Source organism: Gopherus evgoodei, chromosome 23, assembly GCF_007399415.2.
Source record: "Gopherus evgoodei ecotype Sinaloan lineage chromosome 23, rGopEvg1_v1.p, whole genome shotgun sequence".
NCBI lineage: Eukaryota > Metazoa > Chordata > Testudines > Testudinidae > Gopherus > Gopherus evgoodei.
In genome coordinates, this window is record NC_044344.1 from 4,987,836 (window position 1) to 5,012,228 (window position 24,393).

The window sequence follows — 24,393 nt, forward strand, 5'->3', positions numbered from 1 at the left end:
GGGTAGCCATGTTAGTCTGGATCTGTAAAAGCAGCAAGAGTCCTGTGGCACCTTATAGACTAACAGACACATAGGAGCATGAACTTTCGTGGGTGAATACCCACTTCGTCGGATGCATGTGAGTTGAGCGCTGTCACAAGATTTTCTTAGCTGTTGCACCAAACTCTAGTCTACTTTAGTTTGCTGTGCATAGATTTCAAATGTGTAATGTAGTGGATGTTCTTAATTTGATTTGCAGATTCTTCATTGGGACTCCTAGTTCTGAAATGGAGGCAAAATACAGAGGGAAAATGTGGTAATAGTTGGGTAGTAGGCAGATACTACTTTGCTGGCTCAGAATAGGAAAGTGGCAAAAAAGGAAGAGGTGGAGTCTCCCTCTTTCCTTGTTGGTGGATTTAGAAGGGATGCATAGAAAGAAGTCCTATTATTTCAGCATTTATTTAAATGGGTGAGTGAAAGAGCTGAGATTAGAAATAATTCTATCCTTTGAGTTTAGGCGTTAGTCCAGAGCTGAAGTTTAATTCCTCTACACAGTATTTAAAAAAAAGTCTATTTTAATTTTGCACAAAAAAGGAAATTGAGTTGCAGCTGGAATTCTACCCTGTTGTGCTTTAGCATTTCAGCTCAAGGGATGTTTCAGGTTGACAGTTCTGACACCTTGTTATCCATTTATGTAACACCATAGTGAGACATGGTTTGCACTGTGAGGCGTGTGCAGTTCAACATAAGTGACAAAACATGGAGTAACAGTGCAGGTAAAGGAGGTGTTGCAGAATCAATAGTCAGATCAATGTAGGAAGATTCATGGGTGAAGGTGGGAAGAAGGCACTTAGATGCATGTGAGAGTGTTCCAAGCATTGGAGCAACATGATTAGAATCTAAGTGGATATAGGAGACAACAGGAGTATTTTAGAGGTCCCAATTGGGAGGAAATAAGAACAGAGAAAGGTGAAGATGAGATTACATAGGGCCTTAACAGAGAGGACTGGAACTTTCAATTGATATGAAAAGACGGGAAGCTAGTGAAGAGATTCAAGGTGGTGAGAGAAGATGATTTCAGCAATGGGATTTTAAATAGATTGGAGGGTGGAGAGAAATTATAGTAATGAAAGCATGAGATGACCTAGGTGTGGACAACATGGGCCTCGATATAGAAATGCTTAGCTTACTATGAAGTAGATTTACAAAATAAGGAGAGTTAAGGATGTTTTAATAACTTGTTTGTGAGCTCTTAATGTTTTTTTTAATGGAGTCTTTAATAGTACAAACATGATAGCAGCTGTTTGGCCCACTGTGTAAGAGTACATTTTAAATCCTCCAGCCCGTAAAAAAGCTCTGCAGAACTTTCCAAAGAGAATGCTATGATAGTGATGTAATGAAACATTCCCTTGAAATTTGGTTATAAATAAGATGAACTACTGTGGGTTTAGATTTGGAAGATGTTCCTTTAAATAGGTTTAAATTTTCCTACAGTGTCTTCAGTTGTTGGATAAATGAAAGGGAGTTGGAGGGATGGGACCCATTACATTTTTTTAACACTTAAGAAAAAGGGAAGCTTAAAATTCTCCTGACTTGGTTTAAGCTTATGTTCCTTTTGCAGTGGTGTACTAGGAAAAGATTTACTAAAGAGTCCATTATCTATGTCACAATTGCAGGTTTTTGTGTGACCAAAGGAACCATCCACAAGCAGGCTTTATTTTTAATTTGGTTTGATCTTTGTCTTCAGTGTGGTGACATTTTCTGCAAACATCAGGAAAGTAACCAGAGGATCTCCCAGTGTTGGCTGTGAACAGCTGAATAGTGCCCAGGCAGATAGGGATCTGTGCAGTAAGGAAGTAGCATTCAATGGGTATGTTTTGAGAAAGTTGAACTTCATGCAGGAAGTGCCGTGGGCAGTGAAAGAACAAGACTGTTTTGCAGGGAGCATTGTCAAGCAATTTGGAATCTGTCCATTCAGCCTTGATGGTGGGAGAATGCAGTGCTAGTTGTTTTAGATGCAAGGTTTAATTCAGGCTGTGGGGCCATATCCTGACTCTCCAATCCTCCATAGTTTTCACAAACATTTTATCCTCCAGGACAACAGTGTACACTGTGTCATTAGCGATCTTTAGTCTCATTAAACACACTGTATTGCTAGGCATTCCTGAAGCTCTGTGTCATGCTGGTGGTGAGGAGGTGAAGAGCATGATGACAATAGCAGAGGATGTAGAATTTATCCTACCTAACAAAACCACCATGTGTACATGATACCTCTTGAAGAGTCTGTTCAAGTACTGGGGAAGTGGCAGGAGCAAGCAGGAAAGGATAAATCACATCTCCAAAATCCTTGTCTTCCCACAAAATTAAAATGAAGTCCAAGAGATTTAAAATTTTGCACCACCTGTTTTTAGTTATTGGCCCCCCATTTGCCATACTATGAAGAGTTTCCCTGTGACATTCATTTTATACTGTTTCATTGCTAGTATCCTTACTGGATAGCTTGGAAGTACCAGTAGCAGAACTTAGTATAGAAAATTATCCTTTAAAATAATTGTATGTTCTGTCCCTCTATTGTTTTCATAATCAAGTAAAATAGAAAAGAAATTTCTGTGGCTGAAACACTTCCTCCTGAGTTTTAATTACCTTGACTGTGGTAGACTGTGGCAGTGTAAATACATAGCTTTGTTACATAGAAAATGTATTCCTAATAAGGTTTATTCTTATACTCTGGCTATTTCTTTGTAGGGTTAAGGCATTTTATTCAGTTTGGCAGGCTGCCAAAATGTAATGGCTTTCCAAGTAAAATTGCATGGAATTGGCAAGCCATTTGTAGAGGTTCTTTTCAGGCACCTGTTGCTGTTACTTAGAAGTCTGTCTTACTAGTGCTGCTATTTTTGATAAATACCATGTAAAAGCAATACATATTGTTTGATTGGCCACAAATACAAAATGTTGTACTAGAAAGGGATGCAAATATAAAACAAATCAATTGAACTTTTGCTATTAATACTAACATTGTACAAGGGTCATGACATAACCTTATTCCCAGATTCTGGACCTTAGCGTCCAAAATTTGGGGGTTAGCATGAAAACCTCCAAGCTTAGTTACCAGCTTGGACCTGGTACTGCTGCCACCACCCAAAAAATTAGAGTGTTTTGGGGCACTCTGGTCCCACTGAAAAACCTTCCCTGAGGACCCCAAGACCCAAATCCCTTGAGTCTCACAACAAAGGGAAATAATCCTTTTTCCCTTCCCCCCTCCAGATGCTCCTGGAGAGATACACAGACACAAGCTCTGTGAAACTAGGCAGAGTGATTCCCCCTCTCCGTTCCCAATCCTGGAACAAAAGCACTTTCCTCTTCACCCAGAGGAAATGCCAAATCAGGCTAGCAATCCAACACACAGCTCTCCCCTGATTTCTTCCTCCCACCAATTCCCTGGTGAGTACAGACTCAATTTCCCTGAAGTAAAGAAAAACTCCAACAGGTCTTAAAAGAAAGCTTTATATAAAAAGAAAGAAAAAATACAAATGTTCTATCTGTATTAAGATGATACAACACAGGGTCAATTGCTTAAAAGAATATTGAATAAACAGCCTTATTCAAAAAGAATACAAATCAAAGCACTCCAGCACTTATATTCATGCAAATACCAAAGAAAAGAAACCATAGAACTTACTATCTGATCTCTTTGTCCTTACACTTAGAAACAGAAGACTAGAAAATAGAAAGTACTTCTCCAAAGCTCAGAGAAGCAGGCAGGCAGACAAAAGACTCAGAGACACACTTCCCTCCACCCAAAGTTGAAAAAATCCAGTTTCCTGATTGGTTCTCTGGTCAGGTGTTTCAGGTGAAAGAGACATTAACCCTTAGCTATCTGTTTATGACACGCCCCCCAAATTGCAGACAGTGGGGAAGCTCACTGGCGGCAATTTCTTCTAGAACTTGAAAATAAACAGATTAATACAACACATGCACCTTTACATATACTACTAAGTATATAACTAACAGACTTTAGATTTTAAGAACACTTTTTAACTACTGGATTCTGGGAAACTTTCACGGGAGAGTGCATCAGCAACTTTGTTAGAAGCTCCTGTGATGTGTTGAATTTCAAAATCAAAATCTTGGAGAGCTAAACTCCAACGAAGAAGTTTCTTGTTGTTTCCCTTGGCAGTATGAAGCCACTTTAGTGCAGCATGGTCAGTTTGTAGTTGGAATTGCCGTCCCCAAACATATGGGCGTAGCTTTTCCAGGGCGTACACAATGGCATAGCATTCCTTTTCACTGACTGACCAGTGACTTTCCCTCTCAGACAGTTTCTTGCTGAGAAACACGACAGGATGGAAGTTGTGATCTGTTGCTTCCTGCATGAGCACTGCTCCTATACCACGCTCAGATGCATCCGTGGTTACTAGGAATGGCTTGTCAAAGTCCGGGGCCCTGAGCACAGGGTCCGACATGAGCGTTGCCTTAAGCTGGGTAAAGGCTTTTTGACACTCATCAGTCCACTTAACGGCATTTGGCTGGGTCTTTTTGGTCAGGTCGGTCAATGGGGCAGCGATTTGGCTGTAGTGTGGTACAAATCGCCTGTAGTATCCGGCCAAGCCTAAGAAGGATTGGACCTGTTTCTTTGACCTTGGGACAGGCCACTTTTGGATAGCATCCACCTTGGCCTGTAGGGGGTTTATGGTTCCTCGACCCACCTGGTGCCCCAGGTAAGTCACTCTGTTTTGGCCTATTTGACACTTTTTGGCCTTAACAGTTAGTCCTGCCTGCCTGATGCGCTCAAAGACCTTTTCCAGGTGTAGTAGGTGTTCGGGCCAGGAGTCTGAAAAAATGGCCACATCATCGAGGTAGGCAACTGCAAATTCTCCCAGTCCAGCTAGTAGACCGTCTACCAGCCTCTGGAAGGTGGCGGGTGCATTTCGAAGGCCGAAAGGAAGGACATTGAATTCATACACCCCCGCATGGGTGACGAATGCTGACCTCTCCTTGGCAGGTTCATCTAGTGGTACTTGCCAGTACCCCTTGGTTAAGTCTATTGTAGAGATGAACTGGGCACGTCCCAACTTTTCCAATAGCTCATCAGTACGTGGCATTGGATAGTTGTCCGGACGAGTTACAGCATTTAGCTTACGGTAGTCCACGCAGAAGCGTATTTCCCCATCTGGTTTGGGTAGCAGAACCACTGGAGATGCCCATGCACTGGTAGATGGGCGGATTATACCCATCTGTAGCATGTTCTGGATCTCCCATTCTATAGCAGCTTGGGCATGAGGAGACACCCGGTAGGGTGGGGTTCTGATTGGGTGAGCATTACCTGTATCAATGGAGTGGTATGCCCGTTCAGTCCGTCCTGGAGTGGCTGAGAACAATGGGGCGAAGCTAGTGCACAGCTCCTTGATTTGTTGCCGCTGCAGACGTTCCAGGGTGGTTGAGAGGTTCACCTCTTCCACGCCACCGTCTTTTTTTCCGTCGTAGTAGACACCGTCAGGCCACTCAGCATCATCTCCCTGGACTGTAAACTGACAAACCTGTAAGTCTCTGGAATAGAAAGGCTTGAGAGAATTAACATGGTACACTTTAGGCTTTAGTGAGGAATTGGGAAATGCTATGAGGTAGTTTACAGCTCCCAGGCGCTCTTGGACCGTGAATGGCCCTTCCCATGATGCTTCCATCTTATGGGCCTGTTGCGCCTTCAAGACCATAACCTGGTCTCCTACCTTGAAGGAACGTTCTCTGGCATGTCTGTCATACCAGGCCTTTTGCTCTTCTTGAGCATCCTTTAGGTTCTCTCTAGCAAGGGCTAAAGAGTGTCGGAGGGTGCTTTGTAGGTTGCTTACAAAGTCCAGAATGTTAGTTCCTGGAGAAGGCGTAAACCCCTCCCATTGCTGCTTCACCAACTGTAATGGCCCCTTAACCTCGTGACCATACACAAGTTCAAATGGTGAAAACCCTAAACTGGGATGTGGTACAGCCCTGTAGGCAAACAGCAACTGCTGCAACACTAGGTCCCAATTATTGGAGAATTCGTTGATGAATTTTCTTATCATGGCCCCCAAAGTTCCATTGAACCTTTCCACCAGGCCATTGGTTTGATGGTGGTACGGGGTGGCAACCAAGTGATTCACCCCATGAGTTTCCCACAGTTTTTCCATGGTCCCTGCCAGGAAATTAGACCCTGAATCTGTAAGGATGTCAGAGGGCCAACCTACCCTGGCAAAGATGTCTGTTAGGGCCAGGCACACAGTGTTAGCCCTGGTGTTGCCTAGAGCTACTGCTTCTGGCCATCGGGTAGCAAAGTCCACTAAAGTCAGTACGTACTGCTTTCCTCTGGGCGTCTTTTTTGGGAAAGGGCCCAGAATATCCACAGCTACTCGCTGAAATGGGACCTCAATTATGGGGAGTGGCTGGAGAGGGGCCTTGACCTGGTCTTGAGGCTTTCCCACTCTTTGGCATACCTCACAAGACCGGACATACTTGGCAACGTCCTTGCCCATCCCCTCCCAGTGGAAGGACTTCCCCAACCGGTCCTTGGTTCGGTTCACCCCAGCATGGCCACTGGGATGATCATGGGCTAAGCTTAAGAGCTTCCCCCGGTACTTAGTTGGAACCACCAACTGTTTTTGCGGCTGCCATTCTTCCCGGTGTCCACCAGAAAGAATTTCCTTGTATAAAAGTCCTTGGTCTATAACAAACCGGGATCGATTAGAAGAGCTGAGAGGCGGTGGGGTGCTCCGTGCCGCCGCCCACGCTTTCTGAAGGCTGTCATCTGCTTCCTGCTCAGCCTGGAACTGTTCCCTTGAGGCTGGGGTCACCAGTTCTTCCTCAGACGGTGGACTTGGGCTTGGTCCCTCTGTAAGCGATGTAGGTGATGGGGTTGTTTCCGTTGCTGGTGAACCGCTCTCCGCTGGTGCACCTGAGGGTATTTCAGGCTCTGGCTGAGCCTTTTGGGTATGGCTGTCGTGTGCTTCTGCCAGTTCTGGCTCGCTGGCGCCCTCTGGCGTTGAGTTTGAAGATGTGGTTGCACTTGCTGGTGCTGGTTGCTGTTCCAGTTCCGGGCCTGGGACTGGAGATGCTGTGGCTGTTTCAGTGGTAGGCATGGAATCCGGGTCCACTACCTCTGTCTGGGTCTCTGGTAACACAGACGGGGCCTCTGTGGACGGCTCAGGAACAGGAATGGGTCTGGAAGCTTGCCTGGTTTGGCTACGGGTAACCATTCCCACTCTCTTGGCCCGCCTCACCTGGTTGGCCAAGTCTTCCCCCAGTAGCATGGGGATAGGATAATTGTCATAGACTGCAAAAGTCCACATTCCTGACCAGCCTTTGTACTGGACAGGCAGTTGAGCTGTAGGCAAGTCTACAGCTTGTGACATGAAGGGGTAAATTGTAACTTTGGCCTTTGGGTTGATGAATTTGGGGTCAACGAAGGATTGGTGGATAGCTGACACTTGTGCCCCCGTGTCTCTCCACGCAGTAACCTTCCTTCCGCCCACTCTCAAATTTTCCCTTAGCTCCAAGGGTATTTGAGAGGCATCTGGGCCTGGGGATCTTTGGGGTGATGGTGGTGTAATGAATTGCACTCGCATGGTGTTCTTGGGACAGTTGGCCTTGATATGTCCCGGTTCATTACACTTAAAGCATCTTCCATCTGATGGGTCACTGGGCCGAGGTGAGTTACTGGAGACTGGTGAGGTTGAAGAGTAGGGTATTTGTGGCTTTACTTGGGTGGTATGGAGGGTCTTTGGCTGTCCTCGGTTGTAGGGTTTATGGTCTGTGTGCCCCCTGGGGTAATCGTTCCCCTTGACAGTAGCTTTTTTGCTTTCTGCCAGTTCCATCCATTTGGCTCCAATCTCCCCCGCCTCAGCGATAGTTTTGGGATTTCTGTCTTGTATGTACCGTGTGATGTCTTCAGGAACACCATCCAAGAACTGCTCCATTTGTATGAGGAGGTTCACTTCTTCCAAGGTTTGAATGTTGTTTCCTGTTAACCAGGCCTCATAGTTTTTTGCAATGTAGTAGGCGTGTTTGGGAAATGACACCTCTGGTTTCCATTTTTGGGTTCTGAAGCGCCGACGGGCATGATCTGGGGTTATCCCCATCCTGTATCTGGCCTTGGTTTGAAAAAGTTTATAGTCATTCATTTGCGGCTTGGGCATTTCAGCTGCCACCTCTGCTAAAGGTCCACTGAGGTGTGGCCTTAATTCTACCATGTACTGGTCTTCGGGGATGCTGTACCCAAGACAGGCTCTTTCAAAATTTTCCAAGAAGGCCTCGGTGTCATCACCTGCCTTGTAGGTGGGAAATTTCCTGTGCTGTGGAGCAATAATTGGCGCCGGGTTGTTAGGGTTGGCTGGCACATGCAGCCCAGCTTTTGCCAAGTCCAGTTCATGTTTTCTCTGTTTTTCCTTCTCTTCATTCTCTTTTTGTTGTTTTTCCATTTCTCGGCGGTGGGCCACCTCTTCTTCTTCTAGTTTTCTTTTGTGTGCTGCCTCTTGGGCTGCCTGTTCTCTTTGGAAGGCTGCCAGTTTGAGGCTTTCTTCCTTTTCTTTTATCTCCATCTCTTTTTGTTTTATTTCTAGTTCCTGTTTGTGTTTTTCCATCTCTCGCCTGTGTTCAGCTTCTTTTAATTGGTCTTCGGCCTCCATTTTTGTCCTGGTAGACATGGTTCCTGTTTTCTTGTGTTGGGGTGCCCTCCGGTGTTTCTCTTTTGAACTGCAGGCTCTGTTGCCTCCTGAAGTCTGCCTAGCAACAGTGCTTTTTTCCCTTTCTCTCTCTAGCTAATGTTCAATGAAGGGAAACCAGAAAAACCACTTTATTTGCATGCATATAAGTGCTGGTACTTGCCTGCTAATGGGAGGGCTATTGCATGACAAAAGACCCTCAACAGTCTTCTCGCTTAACATGCAAACCACAAACTGCTAGAGAGAGCAGAAAAAAAAAATTCTCTCTGGTTCCCTTTTAAAACCAAACTGTTTCTCTCTGCTAAAAAGCCCTTAGCAGAGAAAAGAAAAATATAATATTCCTACTGGCTTCTGGATTCTGTCTATATCCCGCCGCTGCCACTCATGACATAACCTTATTCCCAGATTCTGGACCTTAGCGTCCAAAATTTGGGGGTTAGCATGAAAACCTCCAAGCTTAGTTACCAGCTTGGACCTGGTACTGCTGCCACCACCCAAAAAATTAGAGTGTTTTGGGGCACTCTGGTCCCACTGAAAAACCTTCCCTGAGGACCCCAAGACCCAAATCCCTTGAGTCTCACAACAAAGGGAAATAATCCTTTTTCCCTTCCCCCCTCCAGATGCTCCTGGAGAGATACACAGACACAAGCTCTGTGAAACTAGGCAGAGTGATTCCCCCTCTCCGTTCCCAATCCTGGAACAAAAGCACTTTCCTCTTCACCCAGAGGAAATGCCAAATCAGGCTAGCAATCCAACACACAGCTCTCCCCTGATTTCTTCCTCCCACCAATTCCCTGGTGAGTACAGACTCAATTTCCCTGAAGTAAAGAAAAACTCCAACAGGTCTTAAAAGAAAGCTTTATATAAAAAGAAAGAAAAAATACAAATGTTCTATCTGTATTAAGATGATACAACACAGGGTCAATTGCTTAAAAGAATATTGAATAAACAGCCTTATTCAAAAAGAATACAAATCAAAGCACTCCAGCACTTATATTCATGCAAATACCAAAGAAAAGAAACCATAGAACTTACTATCTGATCTCTTTGTCCTTACACTTAGAAACAGAAGACTAGAAAATAGAAAGTACTTCTCCAAAGCTCAGAGAAGCAGGCAGGCAGACAAAAGACTCAGAGACACACTTCCCTCCACCCAAAGTTGAAAAAATCCAGTTTCCTGATTGGTTCTCTGGTCAGGTGTTTCAGGTGAAAGAGACATTAACCCTTAGCTATCTGTTTATGACAGGTCAATATAAATATTATGTATTAGATTTTAAAACAAGAATTATAGGAATCTTTATAAGATCAGTAAACTTTCTCCTTTTGCAGGCTGCAGTGAGGAATTGCTACCCATTTTAATTCAATAACTCGGGGAAGAATTTCTGCTTGATGTACATGTTGTTAAATGTCAGGCAAGATAATGTCTTATCTCGTTTTAAAGTGTGGTTCTATGCTGAAAAGTAACAGTGTAGAAATAGCACCTTCTTTCTCAACAAATCTGCTCCCCTTGTGAGTAGAGGCAGGTTTGCTGACTTCAGTGAAAACTGTTGTTGGGTTGTTTATTACTAATTCCTATAAGCCCTCCAGAGCTCGGTATATGGGAGTTGGATTCAAGTGTGACTTAATATGCAAAGGCATTGACTACTGAAATATGAGAATTAATGATCTTACTAGAAATAGTAATTGAAATTCTGTCTGGTAGCTGTGAACTTGCCACATAGATCAACTAACGTTACACTGGAACCATGATGCTCAGTTTAGAATTACTCAGAATTTTCTGTTGCAAACTCTTCCTTCATTTCAGTGAGTTTTCTTTCATGACTGGATCATTTGTTGCCTTCTAGATTCCTGGGCCTATACTTTTTTTGGTGTTTGTGTAATGTTTATTATACATGGCCATCTACCTCTGGTCAAGGTGAATAGTTATGCATTAGCCATATTACCTTTGTCCAAATGAATGGCCATGCTCCACTAAATAAGGGATTAAGAAAACAAGTATAAATAGTTGGCACGTTAAGTAAATTTCAGGGGATTGTATTTTACTCACATTTAATACTGGATATTAAGCAGTTTGATTTCCCTGCAAGTCTGCATTTTAAGGAGGTGTGAAATTATCTGCTGAAGTCATAATTATTGGCTAATTATTTTTCATCTTCATTTAACTTGGAGAGCATTTTGGATGTTTCACAGATTACAAGCAACTTGTTATTAAAGACAGGAATGTTGAGGTACTTGGAGGGTAATTATCAGCAATTTCACGTGCAGAATTGCAAACAGCCAAAGTGTTATCTGTTAATTTTACCAAATAATTGAGTGACCAGTACCCTTCTATTTTAGCATTGCTATTTTTCTATACACATTTTTTGAAAAAAATGTTGCCAACTGACTCCTTATTTAAATTTTTGCTGCTTGATGTTTGCCACTTCAGTCTTTTCAGTCCCACAGGAAGTTAGCCACTAATAGAATGCAGAACCTGATTAAGGCATTCCTAGATTCCCCAGCTCCTGAAGTCACTCTGATTACATCAGAATCTCAGCTGTCATTTAAAAACAAAAATGAAGTTTCTAGTAGTCATGAAAAGCTTGGTAATATGCAGTTGTATCTGCTTGAGTCTGCAGATAGTTTGAACTGAGAGATGTGAACCACCTTGTGCATTTCAATGGAGTGTTAACTTCAAACCTAATGCTCCGAAGGGGTCTATCAACACCACCCTTTCATAGAATCATAGGACTGGAAGAGACCTTGAGAGGTCATCTAGTCCAGTCCCCTGCCTTGTTGCAGGACTAAGAATTATCTAGACCATTCCTGACAGGTATTTGTCTAACCTGCTCTTAAAAATCCCCAGTGATAGAGATTCCACAACCTTCCTAGGTAATGAATTATTCCAGTGCTTAAGCACCCTGACAGGAAGTTTTTCCAAATGTCCAACCTAAACCTCCCTTGCTGCAATTTAAGTCCATTGCTTCTTGTCCTGTCCTCAGAGGTTTAAGAAAAACAACTTTTCTCCCTCCTTCTTGTAATAATCTTTTACATACTTGAAAACTGTTGTCGTGTCCCCTCTCAGTCTTCTCTTTTCCAGACTAAACAAACCCAATTTTTTCAGTCTTCCCTCGTGGGTCATGTTTTCTAGATCTTTAATCATTTTTGTCACTCTTCTCTGGACTCTCTCCAATTTGTCTACATCCTTCCTGAAATGTGGTGCCCAGAACTGGACACAATACTCCAGTTGAGGCCTAATCTGCGCAGAGTAGAGTAGAAGAATTACTTATGTTTTGCTTACAACACTCCTGCTAAAACATCTCAGAATGATGTTCGCTTTGTTTTTTTATAGACTCATAGACTCTAGGACTGGAAAGGACCTCGAGAGGTCATCGAGTCCAGTCCCCTGCCCTCATGGCAGGACCAAATACTGTCTAGACCATCCCTGATAGACATTTATCTAACCTACTCTTAAATATCTCCAGAGATGGAGATTCCACAACTTCCCTAGGCAATCTATTCCAGTGTTTAACTACCCTGACAGTTAGGAACTTTTTCCTGATGTCCAACCTAAATCTCCCTTGCTGCAGTTTAAGACCGTTGCTTCTTGTTCTATCATTGGAGGCTAAGGTGAACAAGTTTTCTCCCTCTTCCTGATGACACCCTTTTAGATACCTGAAAACTGCTATCATGTCCCCTCTCAGTCTTTTCTTTTCCAAACTAAACAAACCCAATTCCTTCAGCCTTCCTTCATAGGTCATGTTCTCAAGACCTTTAATCATTCTTGTTGCTCTTCTCTGGACCCTCTCCAATTTTTCCACATTTTTCTTGAAATGCGGTGCCCAGAACTGGATACACTACTCCAGTTGAGGCCTAACCAGCGCAGAGTAAAGCGGAAGAATGACTTCTCGTGTCTTGTTTACAACACACCTGTTAATGCATCCCAGAATCACGTTTGCTTTTTTTTGTAACAGTATCACACTGTTGACTCATATTAAGCTTGTGGTCTACTATGACCCCTAGATCTCTTTCTGCAATACTCCTTCCTAGACAGTCTCTTCCCATTCTGTATGTGTGAAACTGATTGTTCCTTCCTAGGTGGAGCACTTTGCATTTATCTTTATTGAACTTCATCCTGTTTACCTCAGACCATTTCTCCAATTTGTCCAGATCATTTTGAATTTTGACCCTGTCCTCCAAAGCAGTTGCAATCCCTCCCAGTTTGGTATCGTCCGCAAACTTAATAAGCATACTTTCTATGCCAACATCTAAATCGTTGATGAAGATATTGAACAACGTTCACTGTTGACTCATATTTAGCTTATGATCCATTGTGACCCCCAGATCCCTTTCTGCAGTGCTCCTTCCTAGGCCGTCATTTCCCATTTTGTATGTGCAACTGATTGTTCCTTCCTAAGTGGAGTATTTTGCATTTGTCCTTATTGAATTTCATCCCATTTACTTCAGACCAGTTCTCCAGGTTGTCCAGATCACTCTGAATTTTAATCATCTCCTCCAAAGCACTTGCAAACCCCTCTCAGCTTGGTATCATCCGCAAACTTTATAAGTGTACTCTCTATGCCATTATCCAAATCATTGAATGGCCACAAGGGATCCTGGGCCGTAGGGTATGTCAGCACTGCACAACTGACCTGGTGTTTGGCACTCTGGTTACCTTGCCCGAGTGTGATCTGTTTCCACAGCAAAGCTTTACCCACATTATTGTTTCCTCAATGTTTCTGCACTCGCTTCTGTCTGTGGGCATATCCCATGATTTGTGCTGAGATGCTCGGGGATTTTTTCCCAGTTAATTGTAATAGTTGTGGGAGAACTTGTCTGTCCTTTGGAAGTGAAGAGGGAGAATTGTGGGAAGGGCATTGGAGCACTATGAGCACTTAAGTGCTCTTGTCCATCCTCATCCTCACGTTCTAGCCCTTGCTAAAGCAGTTTGTGCTTTAACCCATATCCCCAAGCTATGCATGCAAGCATAGGTTTCAAGTGCAATTAAGCATTTGGATGAGGGTGGGTAGTAACAGGGTTGGGCAAAAATGAATGTAGGAGCACATGCTAAAACTACAGACATACTCTGTGTGCTGAGGGCCCTGGATTGCCTTAATCTGGACCTGATGGGATGAGAGGGCTGCTGTGATATGTAATCATTTTTGTGAAGGAGAAAGTAGTACTACTTTTAACTAATTTAGTTGCATAGAGTCCAATGAAATTTTGTGAAAATCACCAGAAAACTCTCCATAAATCACATTGCTGGAGGTCAATGATTAATGCTGATGACTGAGGAAGTACAAGATGTTAACTTCTTTCATCTGTGAAACTTTAACTCCGCAAGAGGGTAGATGAGGAGCCTCAAACTCTTTCTGCTCTGGCAGATTGCTTGGGCACACCTTTAACGAAAGGCTGAAGTTTGTCCACACTGTGCTAGCAACAGTGTTTAAAAATAGATCCCAGCACAGTTTTGAGAAACACTGTGCTTGTCAGGATTCCTAGTATGGTGGTTCTGAGCTTGCCCAAATCACTTTGACTCTCTTCCCTGGGACAGATTAACTTTTGTAGTTAAGTATGAATATAAATAACGTTTAAAACATGGAACCCACTGACCCAATTTACCCACGTATTAAAACAATATTAGCCATAATCTAACTCCCCCATTCGCTGACTGCCCTGACCCCTATCCACACCCCCACACCCTGGGACTCCCATGCCTATCCAACTGCCTCCCGGGACCCCTGCCCCTTATCCAACCCCCCTGCTCCCCGCCCTCTTACCATGCCGCCCAGAGCACCAGGACTGGCAGCCGTGCCACCTGGCTGGAGCCAGCCATGCAGTCTAGAGCACCGGGGCAGGGTGATGGCTCTCGCAGCTGTGCTGCCTGGCAGGATCTCTCAGCCCTGCTGCCCAGAGCGCTGGTGGCAGCTGGGCTGAGAGTGAGCTGAGGCTGGGAGGGAGGGGGAACAGCAGGGGAGGGGCCAGGGCCTACCTGGCAGCTCAAGGTCCAGGCAGGACGGTCCCGCGGGCCAGAGGCAGCCTGCCGACTGTAGTTTGCCCACCTCGGTGCTAGATGTTCTGCGGAGCAGGAAGAGACAGGTCATGTCCTGAAGAGTCTGTGTTAAAACCACTCAGATAACATGTTTTTTCTGCAAGTGTAGGTGGGGTCATAATATAAATATAGGCATAGTGGTGAGTTGCTTCAATTTTGAGCTCTGTTGGCCAAAATCTGTTGCCATTGAATGTGGCAGCAAAAATTCCCAAGCTGATTTCAGAGAGGGGGAGAATGTGACTCCGTGTGCCATTATAAAGCCCTTGGATATTTTTCTAGGGAATTTAGTGGAAAAACCAGAACACTAAACCTGTTTTTTACAGTTTGTGCTGTTTAACTCAGTAACTGTTGGTATTTAATATGTTTGATGCAGCAAACAGGATGTAGAATGTGTTTTGAAAGCTATTTATGTAGATTCTACATTAATTGTATCAGAGTTGTATTGAACTTAATTTTTAGCTCAGAAAACACCACTGAAAGTCTCCTTTTCACTAGGGAAAAGTGTGTTTAATGCATATTAGTGAACTGAGGTAAACCTGTGAGGGATCGGGGGGGGGACGGGACAGGGGGTAGAGCCTAGGGTTTACCTCAGCCAGCTAGCATGTGTTTAAAGCTACAATTGTTGTCTCTAGCATTTTAATGCACCTTTCTCTTCTCCTCCCCGCCAGGTATGGACAGTGACCCCAGTTGAGTGTAGGGGGAATTATCTTTTACAATCAGCTTGATTCCAACATATATAATTCTATCTTTGGTATTGTTTGTGTTTTCTCTCAAAGACAGTACACTAGATTGGACATATTGCGTAAAACCTTTGGCCAGGATCTAGATTGTTGTAGTACATGCCTATAAATTGGAATAATTAATTAATTGACATATCCAGCTGGATACTGTGCAGTTTCAGGAATTACTCTCTAGAAATGCAGTAAGTTATTTAAAATAGTGGATGTTCTTTATGAAAAACTGATGTTAAATATGTAGTGCCCCATATTTTGGAAACTTTACTGGATCTTTTGTTAATGCTCTTTTCCAAAAGAAACTGAGAACTAACAACTTACGCCTGTTTTCTCATGCTACTTGGTCCAGTGTGTATATTAGTGTGCCAGTGATGAACTCACCACCTGGCAGTGCCAAACCCTTTAAAGTTAGTAGACTGCCAAAATTGTACTGTTTCCTTCAGGAGCCTTTGTATTCAGCTCCATCAGGAATTCCAGCAGCCTCTTGCAGCACTCACATGTTTGTTACAAGCAGTTAGTTCTCTTAGGCACTTACAAAAATATTGTAGGCAGTATGCTAAGGCTTAAATATTTGTGGACTGCATAATCACTAATTTATTTGTACTTTGCTGGGTATTAAAAAATCTTGCAATCTTGAATGGGCATCCTTCAGATCCTTAAAAATAGTACAACTTAAAGTGTGATTTTTGACTTGATAGAAATGCATTTATCTCTTGTGTATTTTAACATAAAAATGCATATGGAAGACAGAGCTTGAGGGGCTGGGAAGAGACATTTGATTTGACACCATCCTCAATAATTCTGTTACGTGCATTTTTGAAACATTAACTGAATAAATTCTCTTTTTGTTACCCTCATCGATTTAAATCTTTCTGCTATTTTAAAAATGTAAGTTAACCAGAGGAAGTTTGTGATAGCAGGGGAGGCTGTTATTGAATCTTGTGATACTTAAGGCCTGATTTTCAGAGTTGCAGAGAGCACCCACAGTATTCGTCAAAATCATCCCCTCTGAAAAATCAAGTGCTAAGGCCGTAGGTACATTACAATGGAAACTAATGTTGGAAGCAACCCTGTTTAAACATAGTGTTAGACCCCATCTGCCCTACACATTTAACCATGTTTAAGTACTGGTGTGAAACATGGTTATTATCTGCATGTAGAAACAATGTTTCTTCCTGTGCAAGCAGAAAAAGTAAAACCGTGGGGTGGGGGCTGTTTTGTCTTTATATCTATCATGGTTAAAACATCAGAGGGGTAGCCTGTTAGTCTGGATCTGCTTTTATGGTTAAAACAGTTGCCCAATGTTTTTCATGCACAGGCAAGAAAAGTTTTAAAACCACACCACAACAATGTGCTGATGCTAAGCGCAAGTGTTTTGTAGTGATTTAGAGCCTGCAGGGGGGGAAATAAATTAAATTAAGAAATTAAATATTTGGTGTCAAATTTGGCAACAATCTGCATGCCTTATGCATGCTGTCAGGTACTTCCTGAGGTTCAGTAGGGTGGTGCTCTGAATCTGCAGTGACAGAGTCCTTGACTTCATGATCAGGCCTTGCCACAGCGCTGTATGGAGAGCATAGTGTTGTTTCACTGAGCTTGGGATCAGGAGATCTTTTACTCTGGTTTCTTAGCTCTTTATTTTAGCCTCAGTCCTCAAGCTGACACACAGTTGGTCAGCTCAGCATCACTTGCTGGCCCCTGTGGTGGACAACATAGTTTCCAGGCAGCCTGACAGAGAAGTATCTGAGGCAGATGTTCAGCCCTTTCCTCCTCATGTGACAGATTACCAGTGCTCTATCTTGTTACGCCAGGTTTGTTTTCTGTTGGAATCTAAAGATAGCAGGGATCAAAATCCAGTGAATCTTATTTAGTGATGCAATTGGCAACCAGTTTTGCTCCCTCATTTTACCACAAAGCTCATTATTGTGCCTTGTTCTTCAGACCTCCATACACTCAAAAGTCCAACAACATTCTATCCAGTATGCTTCAACCTGCAGCTTGCTGGGAATGGCTCCTTTGCTTTCTCCGCCTTCTACAGAACTAAGAGACTAGAGGAACCTAATCACTTATCTTTTTTTTCCCTGGCTGTATTTGGTGAACCTTTGTCCACAAGGCATTGTTCAAGTCTTTCTTGTGTCTTAATATCTCAGACCTGTTTTCACTTGAATTCAGTGGTTTGAGCGGAAGAGGATAGACAATTTAAAATAGTGGAAGTGCACAGTTTTAACTATTCGATTAAACTTTCAACACATCAGTCCACTAAACTATCATTTTTCTCTTGGGATTGAGTCACTGCTATATTTCTTTCCACTTATAATTGTTTTATAGGGAGGGTTGACTATCTCACTATTGCAATCAATGCGGATTAAGTCCTGAGTAAAGTATGATGGAGCAAGTAGGTAAGACTGTATGCATTCATGCAATTTTTACATTTTAATTTTGTCAACAGAGATTGGTATTTACTCTGCATGACTTTCAAGCTGAAATAATGCACCATTTTAAAAAATGGAGCAACATGTTCTCTCCCCTAATATTTTATACTAGAGTAAACTAAAGCACATTTTCAGTAAACAGTATTACTGAAAAAGGAGTTCTTCCTGGCAGTTCCTGGCTTGATAAAATGAACTTGAGTGTTCTGTGACTGTATCTAAAAATGCATGTCTGGAAAATATCACCTTGCCACAATATATGACCCTAGAAAGAGGTCATTCTGTAGTACTTCAAAATTAAAATCTGTCGTTTCTAGATGTAGTTCATAGTGATTCAAGGATCCATGTAATGAGAGGATACTGTGGAATGTTCTTCATTTAATGTGTTCATATCTAACATAGCACAGTCAGTTTCTTCTATCACCCTTTTCTGTAATACTCCAAAATTAAACTCTGTCGTTTCTAGATGTAGTTCATAGTGATTCAAGGATCCATGTAATGAGAGAGGATACTGTGGAATGTTCTTCATTTAATGTGTTCATATCTAACAAAGCACAGTCAGTTTCTTCTATCACCCTTTTCCTTATTTCTGTTGTCCTTTAAATATTAATACTTTAGAAGATTAAGCAAATGTGTATTAGTAAATCCACAACTATGCCTCAGTGTATATAATGCTGTATAGGCGCATGATGTGTTGAATGGAAATTCACCAGTTCAGAGCATTGGGAAGTATTAAAAATAGTGTTCGTCTGTTGATTACATACAGCTCTGTGTTTCTCAAAGCTTGTTAGTGATGGGTTATTTGTGTGGACCAGGGGTGGGGTGAAAGAGGGTCTAGGATCTCACCTTAAAAGCTGTAGCACTTTTCCTGGGTCAGGAGTGCTGGACACAACAGTTCTCTCCAAACACAAAGTGCCACTCACTGAATTGGTTAGAAAGGAGGAAGTAATACAAGGTGCTTCCTCAGCACTGAGCACACTGCAGCTCGGTGGATGAGCTTGGTATCGAAGTGCTGATTTCCTCTATATGTCAATCTGGCCTAGATTCATTATTTAACACTAACCATTTACAGTGTAGTGCTTAGCAGCTCCAGTTGGACCTGGCAGGCCCTTAATTAGCTGCTTTACAAATCTAAACAAAGACAGGATCCCTGTTCATGAAGACCTCTGAGTTTCATTTTCAAGATATAAGAAGCAGCTTTGAAAAAATGGGATATTGGTTTTTCAAATTGAGATCTAGAAGCTTCTAAAACAAACTGATTTTTGTAAATATGTTTTGGACAATTAGGTAAAATTAGACAAATCTCTATTGGACCAACTTTTCTCTTTGTTCTAGTTGACACTGCTGCATCTCATGTTAAATGAGAGATCTCAACTGGAATTTCACATTGTATTAGGAGAGCAGCATGTAAGTGCCACCAGCATGCTTGGTGCTGAACAAGAGGCAGACAGTCCTCACCCCCTCTCATTGCTCTAATTGTGAAACAATTAGGTTGCTCAGCCTTTGCAGATCCGTGTGAGTGCAGCATTCCAATGGAGTGTGTGTGGGAAGAGATTGAGGTAGCAGCTTGGAGTGAAATCAGTGTGTAGGAACCCTATGACCCCCACATAAACATGCTTAAATTGGTTTTCTGAGGCATGAGAGTAGAGCATTGAACCTTGTCAGTAAGTGTGGTATTTCTTTGGGTGTTTAGGTTTATATTGTTCTATGTTAATTGAAATCTTGATTAGTGATTACAGCATTTTGCTAAGTTCAGCTGGATTCAATTCACCGAAGTGTGAACGTAAAGTGCTCTTGAATTAGGGAAACATTCTAGGCTCTTGTTTGAACCAAGTGCTCTTTCCATTTCAGAAATACATGCCACGGGATTCAACTATCAGAATGAAGATGAGAAAGTTACTCTCTCCTTTCCCAGTACTCTACAAAAAGGTAAGAGGTGCTTCCAAAGTCTTAGGGCATGTCTACACTACAAAATTAAATCAACTAAAGATAATTTGACTGCTGCAGTAATTAAAGAGGTGTTTCACATCCATGCTGTGCGCATCCTCACCAGGCGTGCTTCCATCAATTTAACTGTGTGAGGCATGGCGGGGCAATGACAGCTGGAGCCTTGCTGTCCTGGGACTGATAGTTCACAGCTGGAGTCTCCATACTGCCAAGAGGTGCAGGGAGCTCCAGCTGTCAGCCCTGGGGCAGGTGAGCTCCAGCTGTGAGCCCCACAGTGGGGCTGACAGCCAGCAGGTGATGTCAGTAACAGTGTCAACACAGATACTGCCTCACCTCACCTCACCATACTATTTTTAATTTTTTTTTACAGTGCAAATATTTGTAATCAAATTAATAATACAAAGTGAGCACTATATGTTTTGTATTCTGCATTGTAATTGAAATAAATATATTTGAAAATGTAGAAAAACATCCAAAAATATTTATAATAAATTCAAATTGGTGTTCTATTATTGTTTTCCAGTGCAATTAAAATGATAATTAATTGTGACTGTTTTTCTCTCATGGTTAATTGTGAATATTTGTTAATCATTTGACAGTCCTAGTTAATAGTGAAATTATCTAGTTAATTAAAAAACTCCTTTGTAGCGAACATCCTATGAGAAGTGGTTGAGGGTAATAGAAAGTGGGCCTGGTTCAGGTAATTATGACTCTCCTACCCTGGCTCTGGCTTGGCTAGCATTGCTTTCCGTTCTCAGTTCCCACCAAACAGGTAGCTTAATTGTTCACTGAATATTTTGGGTGTCTTGGCTAGACAAGAAAGAGAAAACAAGAAGAGGACCAAGAAAAATTGGTGACCTAGGAATGACAGAAGTTGCTTAAGACTCAACCCTCTTCTAGAGTCTTGATTCCATAACTGGGGATTAATGAATGTTTGTATAGTGTTTTAAGCATATAAACCACAGTGCAAAGTGCTAAGTATTTGTTTGTAAAGTGCCTTAGTATCCCTGAATAAAAGATGCAGTAAGGGTAAAGTACTATAATGTAAGACGGCTCTATTTCAAGATTTACTCAGTACTTATTCCTTCTCTGTCATCTAGACATAAAGTAACTTTTTGAGGCCAGTTTCAACCTCAGTATTGTTGAAGTAGTTGTTGGGGTTGGTGACATCATTGGATAGTTTAGGAGAGGAATAATTTCACATCTGACATGAGTTAAAATCTATCCCAGGTTGGTAGGGACTGAAAAAGAGCTGGTTATTGAGAGGCTTATATAAAATAAGCATTTGGATTCACCCCATGTCCTGGAGGGGCTGGTGTCCATCTCGCACAAATCCATACCACTGTTGGCTCTACTTCTAGGCAGTCTCCTTTGGCAGCCCATGCAGAGAGGCCCAAGACTGAATGAGTATGAAAAGTAAACTGAATTATCTTCTGACTTGATGGGGAGAAATCATTTAAAAGGTTAAGATACATTGGTGGGACGCTGCAGATGCTCATATTTAAGAGTTTGTGCTGACTGAAATCGCATGGCCTACTGGTATTGCAACGTTTAAAGAAATCTTCCTATCAAGCCACACATGCTGTCTTAACTATGGAATAATTTTGTCATTACCCAACAGAAGTGGTTCGGTGTTGACAACTCCAGGAATCTTTCAGCAGATCCTCTGTTTGATATTGTCCTCTTTGGTTAGGCTCTTTAACTATTTTGCACAATAATTAGTAGATTAACTTGTAGTTCAGTGGGAAAAAATGTGCAGGTGATAGTTGTCTGCCTATAGATATCATGGGTCTAGCAATGGCAACATTGTAGGGGAGGGTTCCTGTTGATAGCGGCAATTTGTATGGTAAAATACCAGTGTCTGGGTCAGCTGGAAACACTCCTCTTGTAGAGATGTTTAAATATTTCACTGACTAAAAAAAAATCTAGTGCAAGTGACTATTTGCCTAGCTGTTAAAAAAATCAAGATTTGAAAGACACAAAATTTCAACTACTTTAAAAATTCCATATTTGATTCTCTTATACTTCATTGTCTCCATTCTTGAAGTTTCTCCCCTGCTCCCTCCAAGAAAGATTGGGTAGCTGCAGCAGGCTTCACGTTTCATGTACAGATGCACAAAGTCTGATTCTATGCATGTAGGACTTATCCAGTTGGTCTAGTTTGTTTATTATAGTGAGCCAGTAGAAGATTGAAATTTACAAGAATCGTATTTGTTCAATTATATTTGGCAGTAGCAGGTTGATATTAAAACACAATGATGGGATTAAAGGTTTATAGGTCCCCTTTTCTAAAATTCTAGTAGGCTTTTGCAAGAGTATATTTTAAAAAAGAACAGTTGTGCCTGTGCCTTAAAAATTACTGTCGGTCTAGCTCCTTAGTTAGCAGTTGATTCTACATTAGTGGTTGGATTGCACTAAAATAAAGTTTAATTTGTATTGACACTGTAAATGACATTCACTTGACTTGAGACCTGCTCTACAAAGAACATTCTCACTGACACACTTAGTAAACAGCGCCTGTGATAAAGTGATGTTGATATGTCCGAATCTGGGCCTATAGAACTAAAAGATGATTCTGTGATTGTTTGCTTTTAGTAATAGTGAAGTTTGCTCTTGAACACCTGAGGTGATTCTAATCATCTGCTTGCCATTGGGAGTTAGGCTTAGGAGCTATTTATATGAGAGATTGTTGATCTGTTCTCTTATTACCCAGAAAGGGCTAAGCTGAATTAATGTAGTGCTCTCCAGGCTTTGAATATACAAACTCCTTGTTAACCGTGTGGCAGTTCTGTTTGCTGAGAGATTTTTTAGGTTGGAATTTAACACCACAGTTCAATAAGGTGTATATTTTTATCTGTGCATGCAGATTTGTAAAGATTCTAAGCAGATACACATGTTACTGTGCGCTGTCCTGTAGGTTACCACCATGTTGCCTTTCTTAGCAAGATCAGGTTCCCATTTTTGCTGAGGCATCAAGGACAGAATAAATCCTGGATGTCAGAGTGCAGACAGCTCTACCTTGACTACTGTATTAGATTTTCGTAAGATTCTATTAATAACCACTTAGGCACTCCATATAAATAGGCTTTCTAAGCCTACCTGTGGAGTGTAGAGTTAAAATTAGCATCCCATCATGCATCCCTCACTTGTAATGGTTGCAGTATCGGTCCTTAAATTGGGTAAATAGGTAGAGCTTAGTCTGATTACAGTAAAGTAATAAAGTACAAAAAGTGAATACAAACAGAAGCCTCACAGGTCCTGTACCAGTCAAATGCTATATCTCCATGGCTGGTTAGATTTTGCTTGTATTACTCCTAATGCTTAGCTGCCACTGAGCAGTGTTCTATGCAATGCTGCCAAAAGAGGGGAGGGTTTGAGAGGTGCTGGCGATGGAGCGGTAGGTGGGGGAGGAATTGGAGGGAAGAGTTATTTCGAAGGGCAGTGAGCCAACTAAGTAGCCTGGCCTGAAAAAACAGACTAAATAAATGTTCTGTTTGGCACCTCCAAATAACATGTCCCATCTGTTCTTTTTTGGTCACAGGGACAGGGATGTTAAAGATAGACTTTGTTGGAGAGTTGAATGATAAAATGAAAGGTTTCTATAGAAGTAAATATACTACCCCTTCCGGAGACATTCGCTATGCTGCTGTCACTCAATTTGAGGTATGAGCTGTATTTTTGTTTTCAGAAAGGGTCATTCATAAAATAAGATTTACTCTTGGGAGATTTGGGGACAGTTTTTCTAGTCTCAACTACACGCATAGCCTAATTTTTTTTAGAATCCGTATTTTCCATTTCTCATTCTCAGCAAAGTAGAAGGTAATAAAAAATAAGCTTTGTACTGTGACCTAAAAGTCAACAAATCCAGGGTCTGGCAAATTTCTCAGTCAAAGTCTCTGTCTATATATAGTATATGAATATATATATAACAGCTGCAGTGTTAGAAACAAATTCCTTTAACAGATGCTTTGAACCAAAAGTCCATATAAATTGCCTTTTGAAAGTACACTAATATTTTAGTTTGACTCTCTGACTTACTCCCAATATCTTAATGGCACTCAGATTGTGTGCTATCTTCTGTCTCATGTATTCTATAACTCTTAACAGAATTGAATTTTAATATCATTCTTTAAACCAATGGTCTCCAACTTTTTGCACACAAGATAACTTTTTGAATTTAAGGGCAACCCAGTTCTACCCCGCCCCTTCCCTGAGGCCCTGCCCAGCTCACTCCATTCACACACACACACACACACACACACACACACACACACACACACACACCCCCATCGCTCTCCCTCCCTCCGTCCCTCATTCACTTTCACTGGGCAGGGGGTTGGGTTTGGGAGGGGGTGTGGGCACTGGGCTGGGCCCAAGGGGTTCACAGTGTGGGAAGGAGCTCCGGGCTGAGCCTGGGACAGAGGATGAGAGGTGCAAGCTCTGGGAGGGAGTTTGGGTGTAGGAGGGGCCTCCGGGCTGGAGCAGGAGGTTGGGGTGCAGGAGAGGTATGGGGTGCTGACTCCTGCCAGGTGGCACTTACCTCAGGCGGCTCCTGAGCGGCGGCATAGTGGAGCTAAGGCAAGCTC

At 42.2% G+C, this 24,393-nt stretch overlaps 1 protein-coding gene across 2 annotated transcripts in view; it reads left to right on the forward strand.

Moving 5' to 3' along the window:
* LOC115638922 (puromycin-sensitive aminopeptidase) overlaps nt 1-24,393 on the forward strand; it is a 67,238-nt gene that overhangs the window by 11,590 nt on the left and 31,255 nt on the right. For both annotated transcript variants that reach the window (XM_030541017.1, XM_030541016.1), the window contains exons 3-4: nt 19,712-19,789; nt 23,349-23,470. In XM_030541017.1, coding sequence (XP_030396877.1) covers nt 19,712-19,789; nt 23,349-23,470 — 200 coding nt within the window. The remainder of the gene's footprint in view (nt 1-19,711; nt 19,790-23,348; nt 23,471-24,393) is intronic.